General features: G+C 38.3%; 1 protein-coding gene across 1 annotated transcript; it reads right to left on the reverse strand.

Moving 5' to 3' along the window:
* Positions 1-963: 963 nt before the first annotated feature.
* Positions 964-8,392, reverse strand: ednrba (endothelin receptor Ba). Its single transcript, XM_071490305.1, has 8 exons — positions 8,128-8,392; positions 6,900-7,378; positions 5,878-5,990; positions 4,649-4,853; positions 3,578-3,727; positions 3,100-3,233; positions 2,872-2,980; positions 964-1,965 (listed from the first exon to the last, which is right to left on the reverse strand). Exons 2-8 carry the CDS (start codon positions 7,341-7,343, stop codon positions 1,828-1,830), a joined length of 1,293 nt encoding a protein of 430 aa, XP_071346406.1. The 5' UTR covers positions 7,344-7,378; positions 8,128-8,392; the 3' UTR covers positions 964-1,827.
* Positions 8,393-12,300: the final 3,908 nt, after the last annotated feature.

Here is a 12,300-nt window from a genome sequence, read left to right on the forward strand (position 1 = left end):
CAGCTGCTTTTACTGCCGCCTAAATAACCATAAGTCACACTTGCCAGGGCCAATAAAAGATTTTAATTTCAAACAGACTCTAAATTGACCCTTAGCTAATTAGACTTTGATTTATAGACAGTAAGTAACTCACGGTACAACATTAACTCTCTTTGCAATTTTTGTGATTTTACCGTTGCAGGGATCTTTAAGGACAATGCATCGTACCAGTGGAGGGCCAGTGCCAGTATCTGCAAGCAGATTCGCTGGGAATAGAAAAGGAGATAATTTAGGGAGGAATGTACTGAATGTGATTTCTTTCAGTTAGGGCTGCTTACACCACCGGTGGGTTTGATTTAATGTCAAACCACACTGAATTGTTTGAAACCATAATGGAAGAACAGAGGCAGAGGGGTTACAGGGTGGAGTGGAGACAGAACTGCAGAGAGATAGGGTAGGGAAACAGGGATAGAGGAAAGAGAAGATGTAAAAAAGAAAAACAAGAAAAAACATGCAGAAAAAGAAGAGAGAGTAAAGGCAAGGAGATCGGATGGGAGATAAGTCAAGGAGGGGCGGTGAGAGATCACAGGACAGAGAGCTTCATTCACAGCTAATGTGACATGCATGACACTGGTTTAGCCTGAAGGAACATTCCCAGGTCAGAGCTCAGTGTGTGTGTGTGTGTGTGTGTGTGTGTGTGTGTTTGGAGTGGAGGAATGGGGAGAAAAATAAAGAGATCACAGTAATGTTCTCTGTTAGCATTTACCATCACATGATGCCGCCTGCAGTCACACTTAAATCAAAACCACACGCGCAAATGTGCACACACACACACACACACACACACACACACACACACAGAGTCAGGCCACAATGACAGACAAAGCTAAAAGATTGACAGCCATGTAGTTATGAATGGTTATGTCTGAACAGATAATGACTAGAAAATCGATGCTTTTCTTAAAAGAAAAGTACATTATTGACTAGTTTCTAATTTATTATATTTATTATATTTTATTTATTGCAAAAAGACATGCTACCTCTTGTCATACCAGCTGAGGTACAAGTCGGCTTAAGACAATGTTGAGCAAATACAGTCACGAAACACAAAAAGCCTCATGAACAGGCTCGATATTGAACAGTATAATACAATAGCTGAAGGGGTACACAGCCCTAAACACACAACATCAGTAGTTCGGTAACTGGTGGGAGAAAATGACAATACATATAAAGTCACTAATGTGACAAATGATAAAGTATGCAAAATGCTCACATATATTTTAAAGGACATACATACAAAAAAAACCAAAAAAAAAACAAGAGCATTAAATTGGTTTAACTTTTTCCAAGCTGCTGCAGTGTGTGGTAGCAATTCATAAAACAGCATCACACTTGAATATAGTCAGAATATATACAGTAATACAATTTAATATGCAATGCAGAACTTGTCGCAAGATTCATAGCATCAAAGTATCATTCACTATCCAGGCAGTGAGCCAGATGAGCTGTCGCTAATTTGCTAATTTTACATAATACTTGTGCTGAACTTCGCCCCCGCTCAGCTATTTGGTGTTATTAACACCGGTTTGCCTGCTTCATACATCTCACACTTGTTATCCAAGAATACAGTTTTTTGAAGTGCACTGATACTTATTTCCTCTTGGACAGAGAGAGTGTTAAGCGCCCCATAAGGGTAAAGGGACGTCTGTTAGGAGATGAAGGAGACTCCATATGATGTTGTAGATGAAGCAAGAATGGGCACTTATTCACATTCAGTCAGCCATACTTCAATATTTTGCTGTTTTTTTTTTCATCATATCTCCCAATTTCTCACTTCTAGTCCTCTCCTCAGGCTGTAGTTGTAGATTTGTTGGTCATGCGGGAGTTGCTCTGGTCAGAGGGTCGTTCGGTGACTTTCAGCTTCATGCACGACTGCTTTTCATCCATCAGCATCTCAGCCGGTAGGCACCAGCAGCACAGGCAGGACTAGAGCAGGAAAAAATAGTGGTAAGAAAGACTGTATGGGGCGGCCTGAGAGATAAGAGTATGACAGTATTCACAGCTTGGTGAAAGAGAGAAAACAAACCAGTAGTTCCTTTTTTTGTTGTGACTTGACTAATATTTCTAGGGAATGGGCTTTTTTACTTTTTTGTCAAGAGTTAGATAAAAAGATTGATACCACTCTCATGTCTATCTGTTCAACATCAAGCTTTGTCTAACGGCCGGTTAGCTTAGCTTGGCACAAGAAGATCCTGACGACTACATGATGACTCACACTCTGTAAAGAGTGAATTTGAGCTTCTTCCCTCTGGACGAAGGTTCATAGTCCCAATGTGCAGAACAAAACGATATGAAAAGACCTTTGTTCCAGCATCCATCACTCATGTGAATAGGTTGTAGCAACGCTGCATAGAAGTAATATTTAATTAATTTATTTATTCCATTTATTTTGATTTTTTGTTGTCTGTACTGTGTATTAAATGTGTATGTGTAAGACTGATGACGCTTTTTACTGCAAACCAAATTTACCTATGGGTACAAATAAAGTAACCTACTTACCTTCCTGCCCTGGCCAAGAAATTGCTATATAACCCTTCATGTAACCAACATGTTGTCTTTACACTTTATTTGTACAGAATATATAAATGAGATTTATTGGGTTATTTACCAGGCTTTAAAGATACTGTTAGGCAGACTTTATAATCTTCGGAGAAGGCTAGGCTAGCTGTTTCTGTCCCTGTCTTCATGCCAACCTAAGCTAGCCAACAGTTGACATTGGCTACATACAAACATGAGAGTGGCATCAATCTTCTCATTTGATACTCAGCAAGAAAACAAAAATAATAATACATTTTTACTTTGCACGTAGCACATTGCAGCTGAGTTGCTTACCCTGAAGCAGTTCTTGAAGCGCTTGCTAACCATGTAGAGGGCGATGGGGTTGATACAGGAGTTGACGGATGCCATGTTGATGCCAATGTAGTCCAACACCAAAAAGAAACTAAAAGGTTACAGAGACACATCAGTCTTCCTTGGTGGATGGGGATTCAGTTTTCCTGTAAATGATCTTGTCAACTCTACTTTTTCTGTGCATTGTGGGAAATGTATTTGATTCCAAACCTGAGAAGTTCACAGCGGTTTGGGTCTTTCTCATCGTAAATGGTCAGCTTCAGGATACGGCTGAGGTGGAGCGGCAGCCAGCACAGAGCAAAGACCAGAACCAGACAGAACACTGTCTTTGCCACCTCCCTCCGCTGAACACACAAACACCCATATATCACTGTGTAGTAACACAATGTTTTGACAGTTTGGCACTGAAATAGCTGTGGTGAAATTCTGGCTGTAGTGAAGCAGTCTCATATCATTGGAAATTTTTTTTTTGAAAGTGGAAAGATTTGTGATCATAAATAAAATACACTTAAGTGGAAAATCAAAAAGTCTCAAGTCAAACTGCAGTAAGGTTAGTGCGTAAAAGCCATAACTTGCCTTAGCTTTTCTGTAAATGTTTGAATTGTTTTGTTAGGTAGTATCACACTTTAATTATACACCATCAATATAAAAACAGATTGGCCAAATAAAATTAATACCATCATCAAACCTGTTTGAGGTGATCACTAAGGGCGATCTGGACTCCATTCTTCTTCCTCAGCATCTCACAGGTCATCAGGGTGTAGAAAATAGCAGTGCAGGCCAACGGTAAGCAGAAATATGCACTGAACAGCCACCAGTCCTTTGCTGATTTATAAAACTATGGAGAAATTAGGAGAACGGCATTGGAATATGCAGAAACATCTGTACTTGAGATTAAAGGTGAAACACGTCAGACATAAATTCAGTGTCAGGTATGTGCTGTCTGACATGGAGCAGAGCGGGGGACTCAAGGGTGTGTCTCAGATTCAGTATTGTAGACTTACTTTAAAAACCCATTCATCAAAGGTACCTCAGTGGAATTAAACCTGTTCATTGTTGTTATTTTAAGGCAAATGGATGAAACATGAACACATAGACGCACATATTCACAAACACTGCAGTATGTTGTCAGCCAAGAGCAATAACTCTTAATATGTGCTGTCTTTTCTCCAGTGCTTTATTTTCTGTAAACTTTCTTTAACCCTGATGCACATCTGCATCTCTGTATGTGTCTGTATGTGTCAGTATGTACAATATGTGCATGTGCAGGTGTGCAGCATGTGCAGCTGAATCAACACATACTATTTGTCTCCACACTTAATTGTGTGAAGCACATTCCACCAAACTTAATGAGTTATTACCACCAGGCCATGAGGCATCTTAAGTCACATATCTAAATATTTCACATTACATATTTGCTTACTTGCTTGCTTGCACTGTCTACTGTTAATTAACTGCTTACATAAAAAAATGCACCATCAACCATGACTGCTACACATACCCAATATGCAATTCTGTTGTATACAGTAGTCACTTTTACTTTTAGACATAAATACTCATTCTTATAAATAAATATTTTATCTATATCTCATCCTATCTTTTTTTTTTACTTTTGCCAAAACAATGGAACTGTATGTCAATAACAACAATAATAAAAATATAAAAATAAAAATAAATAAATAAATAATAATAACACAAAACGGAAACTGACTGAAACTGAAACTTATGGCCCTCTGACAGTCTGTGTGTTTCAACTCACCCTCATAAATTCAGTTTTCTGCATGGGGTGCAGCAAACAGATCCTCAGCTGTTCTCCTTTGTAGTCCATGGTGATCATGTCGAAGGCTATTGCCTCTGGCACGGCCAGGATGATGGATAATATCCATATGAGCACTATCTCAGTAGCCATCCACTTTGGAACTCCAATCCCTTTGATGCGGCTCCATGAGGCCACGGCACGATACCTGAGGATCCATCACAAATGCAATCACCTCAGAAACCATTTAACATTAGTTAGAGAAATAGTTTAATTCTTTGGTAAATGCGTTTATACACTTTCCTGCTCAGAGTTAGGCTAGCTCAATACAGCTAACATTTCTGTACAGTTAATAAGTGGCTAGAGCTAGCAGCTGGTTAGCTTATAGTTAGCTGTAAGATAACTGTGTTGTTACTGTACTGTTTGGTTTTTGAATGGATTAAATAAAGGAGATACAACATGCTAATTAATGGGTTTTAGAGGTGCTGGTAGGCAGATTTGATACCTTTAGACAGAGCCAGGCTAACTGTTTTCCTTTGCTTCCAGTCTTTGTGCTAAGCTAAGCTAGCCATCTCCTGGTGTTAGCTTCAAATTTACTGTACAGAAACAAGAATTGATCCCCACATTTCATTCTTGACAGGAAACTGAAACAGCTCATTTTCCAAAGTGTCGAAAAATTTATTTATTTATTTATTTATTTTTCCTAACTTCATTTTAGAGTGTAACAGATTTGATGTCCGACTAACTCTCAGAAACCTTAACAGGATCTATCTTAGTTTAATTCTGAGATTGAGTATTACACATCTTTTATTCTTACTGACAAAACTGAAACATACATTTTAGCTTTTTTGAAAACTAACACTACACTATGCATTATATGTAGCACTATATCAAGCAAAATCCTGAAGATGATAAGATTAAAAATAACTTAATTTTAATAGAAATTTAATTTTCATTCGTAGCTCACAGTGTAGTTGACAGTAGAATAAGACAAAGATAGAGGAGGTCAAAGGTCAGGTCCAAAGTCAAGCCTGACAATGATTCTGTAATCCCTCACTATAGCAGTGTTAAGAGGTCACAACAGAGGCCAACATCAGAGGAGGGGGGAGTTTGGATTGTCCAGTGGTAAATAAAAAATGGATTGTATTTATATAGCATTTTTCTAGTCTATCAATCATTTAAAGCACTTAACAATACCCCAGCCATACCCCATTGTTTGCAGCTGTATTTACCTGTCAATACTCAGAGCACACAGACTCAGCACTGTGATCCCCACTGATGCTTTCTGGACAAACGGCACCAGCTTACACAGAGTCACCCCGAATGGCCAGTCTTCAGCGAGAAGCTGGAAAGAGACAGAGACAGACAAGAGTTAAACCATGGTAAGGACTGAAGCAAATTGTCTGGCTCCATGTTGTTCTCAGCCTCAGAAATTTGTGCATGACCCTGAAGTTATGAGTTTTTCTGTGAACTTCAGGGAATGTTTTTTTTTTTTTTTTTTTGCTTCCTTTCAGGTTAGTTTTGGTAATTTGTTGCAAACACAATGAGGCCTCTGTTTGACCTGTAACCCACAGAGTTATCCTAGGTTATGCGTAGCACCATATGGAAAACAACAAAAACTCTGCTAAACCTGTACAATGTTGGACGATTTATGCCTGCCTTAGATGAGCTTTTGGAATGTGAGTGTAGATCTTTAGAAATCACATGTGGCCCTGTCTTTCCCCATACCACTCTGTTTCTCCTGTCTCTGCTCTGGTATGTAACCATGACCAGTTGTTTTAACATGCTTGCCCCCTTACCCAAATATACAGACACTTTGGTCCCCTTTCTCTCTTTCTCTCTCTCTCCCCCTCACACACATACACACACAAAATGAGCCCAACAGATAATAAAAGGCCAAAGACACAAGGGATATAGAGGGGCTCAGGATCCAGTAGAGTAATAACATGTAAGAACTACTTGGAGGCCCTCTTTCAAGAGTGTGTATGTGTGTGCTCTCATATCCGTGTGTGTTGAGGGTTTTAAGCCCAATATGCAGCTAAATATTTGCATATGGCCATAAAAAGTTATTTTAATAAACTTCAGAGGAACATTACACACAATAAGAGTGCAACAAAAATTGCTGTGAAAGCTAATGGAGTTTTAAATTCAGTGAAAGTAAAGGTAATGTTCAGCAGAAAATCATTTTAAACCTGTTATTAGGTCTGTAAAGTATAGGTTTTTTTAGTCTGCCCTATTCTGCGCATTGACTTACCTTGTAAACATTAATGGGAATGCCAATAATGATGTGCAGCAGGTCTCCAAGTGCCAGGCTGGCGATCAGGATATTTGGCCCGTTACGCATGCACTTATTCTTATAGATGATCCTCAGAAGAGTCGAATTACCAATAATACCGACAACAAACACCAGACAGGACACCACTGTGTTAATGTACTTAAAGGTGTCACGGATTTCTGTGGGTCCGGTGCACATTGGAGGTAGCCGGCGACGGGGCATGGTGATGTTGGACCTCACTGGACCCTGCACATCCCTCTCGACAAGCCCAGGTCTCTGGGTGACAGTAATAGGGTCCTGGGGTACTTGTTTCTTTGGCTCCAGCTGCCCACTGGCCACAAGGATGTGACCAACCAAGAGGAGTAACTCCAAACAAAGGAGATGAGTCTTCATCCTGGAGTTTGTTATGAAAATGGCTTTCATTCAACAGGGCTGCAGCTGATCCTCTTTGAATGCACCTGGAACACAAAGTCCAAGAAAGTGTTGTCTGTAGGCCTGTCATGTGTCTGTTACCAGGAATGTTATTTAACCATATGAAATCAAACAACCGCCCTGTCTAGTGGGGATATTAGGCTCCAGGACTTATTATGTGACTTAAGCTCTCAGCTTGTCTTGTCTCAATATAAACTCACTAAAAACTCACAATAAAGATCCACACACCCACCCTCCAGTAACATAAATAATTTCAATTCAGGGACTATACAAAAACATATTAGGGGATGAGCTGGGGTTTAAAAGATGGAAGGTATTTCTCTTTTTGCTGAAATTAGGGTAGTCTAATTTTGGGAGAGCAGGGTAGGGTCTTTTATTTTTATAATTTCAGCCTTCCTTTGCCTTTCTTAAAAAGATACCTTTGACATGGTTTTTCATGGTTTATAAGGGTGCACTTTTCTATATTCAGAAGACAACAGTTCTGTGGTTTATTAATGTGTACATTATTGTTGTACATTAGAGGTTCCATTAAGAAACTACGGTTTAAATAGAGGTATGTGATTAAACAGGTTGTAGAAGTTAAACCCTGTTACATCATTTTTAAATGTTGTGGGGATGGTTTTGCAGTTTTTTTTAGTCTATGATGAAGATTCAAGGAAAAAGAAAAAGATAACTCTGGAAGGGCCTTGTTGAAGTGAGCCCCAGCTCCCCAACACAATAATTTTCATACAGTCCCTAAAGTTATCCAGCCACTACAGTTTAAATTCTTACTTACCTAACTCCTGAATGAGGTAGAAATTCTCCAACGTTTGTGCGTCTTAGATCAGAGACCCAGTTACCCTCAAGCCTCCAGGACAGAGAAGAGTTCCCAAAGTGGAAGGATGCTGTTCCTGCAGTGACAGTCCAGTCATCTCCAACAGCAGCAGTCCTCTCTGGCACTGGTGTCAAAGTAAAAAAGCTCCAGAACTGAGATCCAGAAGCTCCAGTCAGCTCCTCTGGTAGTTAAGTCCTCTGCAGTACTGGCTGCTGAGTCTCAGTGTACACAGTCTCAAGAGTCTGCTGAGTTGATCCCTGTCCTCCAACCCCTCCTCCTTTTATGTAGAAGAGGGGGTGGAGGGAGACAGAACAAGGCAGACAGGAAGTTCACAAGTTATTCAGCATTTATCAATGTGCCTTCAGTTTAATGGTAAGGTCATAAATCAGCGCATAAGGCATTATTATGTGTTTTGGTACTCAGTGGTGAGTCTATACATTTATAGTTGGCCAATATTTTATCCCCCAGTGGCATCATCCATTAATATTTCTATAGCCATTGTTTTTTACTTTATTATTCTTCTCTTTACTGAAGTAAATAGTCAAACAAAACCCTGTCACCAGAATGTGATATTGAACCATTTCCTTTAATCTACATTCACAACAATTCTATCACTTGGACTTTATCAGGCTGTCAATGTGCTGTCAAATAGTAGATAACTGCACCATGTAACCGCACCATGTTTGCCCACCTGATACTCACTGTAATGAAAAACCCCTTTAAAAAAATGCAGGACACACATTAGTCCCTTCTGCATTCAACTTTTTTGCTGCCAAACTTGGTTAAAGTATTTGCTGAATATTGTTATCAGCATTAATTTCAGCTGTTTGAAGTGGAGGCCACACAACGTAACGGTTTACAGTTTTAAAAGAAAGTATTTGAAAAGGAGTATAGAGTATTGTACGAGAAAATACAGTTAGAACAAATCGAAAAATTTAATAAATTTACATTAAAATTTTTAATTTGAAAAGACAGAGTAAGACACACATTTCCATTAGCTTTTAAACAAAATATTTATTTGACTAGCAGCTCTGTGACTTTGCAGTGCTAAAGCTAAATGCTAATTTTAGCATGCTAATATGGTCACAATGGCAAGGCTAAAATGCTGATATTAAGTTGTTATACTTTCAGGTGTGCTCACCATCTTGCAGCATGTTAGCATGTTAAAATTTGCTTTTTAGCACTAAACACAAAGTAAATTAGAGGCTAACGGGAATTACTGTTATTGTATTGACTTTACAAGTGTTTTTAGTCATAAAGTATTGGACAGAGCCAGAAGCAGGTGGTGGTGGACAAGTTGGGGCTAGCTGATTAGCATGCTAGCCAGCTAACCCCAGCTAATAAAAGAGGTAACAGAAATCGAAGCAAAACAACAACACTGGTGTTGCTTTCCACCGTGATATAGTTAGTTATAGACATACAATTAAAATCTCACTTACAATTAAAGCTTTTGTTTCCTGTCACATACGGGATGTTGCTGTTTTTCCATCCCCCTCCTCACCTCAGTGTGACTCCATGTGTTTGTTTTCTCTCCTTGCGTTTACTGCCAAGGATGAAAATGTTGGCAGTGATTTTTCTGTGTCTTTCACATCTTCCACTCTTCACTGTAAAGTAATTTTCACATATATCCAGTGACACACTATGTGAAATACACTGTAACTGACAGTATCTGCAGTCTTTTGGTGAGTCTTTAAGATATTTAGGCTGGTATGATGAAATGAATGTGGGAGACCACACCTGTATTGGCCCAATGTTGATCCTCCCTGTGAGGCTCAGATTTTCTGAGAAGACGCACAGGCCAGACAACCATCAGCACCAGATGTGTTCTCTCTTTGATAGATTGCCATCTCAGTGGAGCCTTAAGAATTTGTATTAGGTAGACTATGTTTTTTTCTACTCTTTGTCTACTGCATGTGCACTTGAGAGTTCATGAAAAAAAAAAAAATTATCCTTGTTAAAGTAAAACAACGTAGTCTGTTTTACTACCAGATCTGAGAAGGTTATGTGTGAGCGGTCAGAGAAATTACCCAGCACCTACTTTGTTTCTATGTCTCAGCTTTTGTGTCTTGTCTTTATCCTTACTTCAGCTAATGGGATAGACTTAGGGATTGTACGAAAATTTGTTGGGGGTTAGAGGGCATCATTACAGGGCAGGATATTGTAATACTGATGATATCAAATCATCAGCGCAAAGATGATTTATAATATGACTAATCTACAGTTACAATAAATTCTTATACATGAAATCTAATACATATATTATACATAAATCTTATACATGATGGTAAAGATGAACTGAATCTTACCCAAAATCATAGACGTGGCAATTAATTACTGTCAGTAGATTTTCCACCTTAAAACACTTTAATCTCAGTTGTTCAATAGAGTTTCTTAGGAACTATCTGTGCAATGTTTTTTTGTGTAGTATGTCTTTATATATAGCATAAACCTGTATAGAGTTTGTCATATAACCTAACATGTGCTACAGTTTAGGCCTCATGCAAGGACATCTACTTAAATACTGTACCTACTTGAATATATGCATTTTATGCTAATTTATACTTGTATTCCACTACATTTGACAGACGGTACTCTTTATTACACTACAGTTATTTGACAAATATATATTTAATTTATAAAATATGTAATTACCTTATAAAATATGATGCACTGTTATAGATTAAACTACCCAACAGTATATAAACTACAAAAATTTACCTCCACCTCGACCGGCTACAATATTAAACTGCTACTTCCACATTAATGCATAAGTAATAATAATTTAATAATATAATATATATTAGTAGGACAATAATGTGGGCAGTGCTGTATGTAATTTTTGAGGCATTGTTTATAGACTATTGTTATGATAAGAACTTTTGGAGTAGTTTAAAAAAATGTAGGGTCCACTAACTGGAACTCTTCTGGTGTTTTCATTGTCATGTGATAACAATTAAACCATCTCTACTGAGCTAACTCCATCCTCTGATGAACACTATGACATGAATTCCGAAAGCTTCAGAAAATTTTCAGCAAGTCAACCTTGCGCTAAGATTTTTTTGTCAAGCTTCTATTTCTAAGGCCAATATTAAACTGTTGTTTAGGTAATGGATTAGGTTGATTGCTAGAATATTTCAGAGAGCTGAATGATAACATAAATATTAATATCTGAGGTCATTTGGCCTCTTCCTGTTTTTAATAAGTGTTTTTTTATGCCTCCGTGCCACTGACAACCGTGGCTGGAGGCATTATGTTTTCGGATGTCCGTCTGTGTGTCCAATTCTTGTTAATACATCAGGACACCTGGAGGGAATTTCATTACATCTGGCACAAACATCCATTAGGACTCAAGGATGAGCTGATAAGAATTTTGTGTCAAAGGTCAAGGTCACTATGACCTCACTAAGAATTCACTAATCATAACACAATGTCTTATAGGATAAAATGATGAAGAAAACTGTTGAAAGTCAACCTCACTGTGACATCATAATTATTCAACATCATATTTCACATTTGGATCAATACTGAATTGGTGACACAAATCTTTGATGCCCACAGCTGTGAAACTGTAATTAGAAAATCTTCTGTGCTGCTGTGTTGAAGAGTCTTCACTACGAGAATTATATGAATCTGAACAAGTTTGACGGAGGCAAGGTGGTAATTCTGGATCTTATAGTTTGGTAACAGACTGATGTGAGTCATATGACATTTTCCAGTCTTATCACTTGAGCACTTTTTTGTGCCAGGTAAGAATCATGTGTAAGTTATGTAAAAAGGTGTTTTTTCTAAACTTGGACTTTTAGATGTGTATTTATTTATTACTGCCGACTGGGTGCAGATCATTTCCACTCTCACTTATAAATTATAATGTCAGTTTATTTATTCCTCTAGTTTTTCATAGAAAATATATATCCTAAAGTTTATCATAGACTTTATCTCACAACCTTTTGTCCTCTAACAACACTGTCACCATTTTGACGTGTGCTTCCTTTCCCTGCAGCTTGCAGCTGCGTTCATGTTTGAAACTGTGAAATGTTCTACATGCCATGTGATGGCAAAGCTACCACAGTATCATGCCTAAGATGTGAGGAGCAGTAAATGAGCCTTGTGAGTGTGGAGACTGTGTTCTGGCTC

Source organism: Trachinotus anak, unplaced genomic scaffold, assembly GCF_046630095.1.
Source record: "Trachinotus anak isolate AG129_WGS33_773 ecotype Australia unplaced genomic scaffold, CSIRO_AGI_Tana_v1 ptg000012l, whole genome shotgun sequence".
NCBI classification, from domain to species: Eukaryota; Metazoa; Chordata; class Actinopteri; order Carangiformes; family Carangidae; genus Trachinotus; species Trachinotus anak.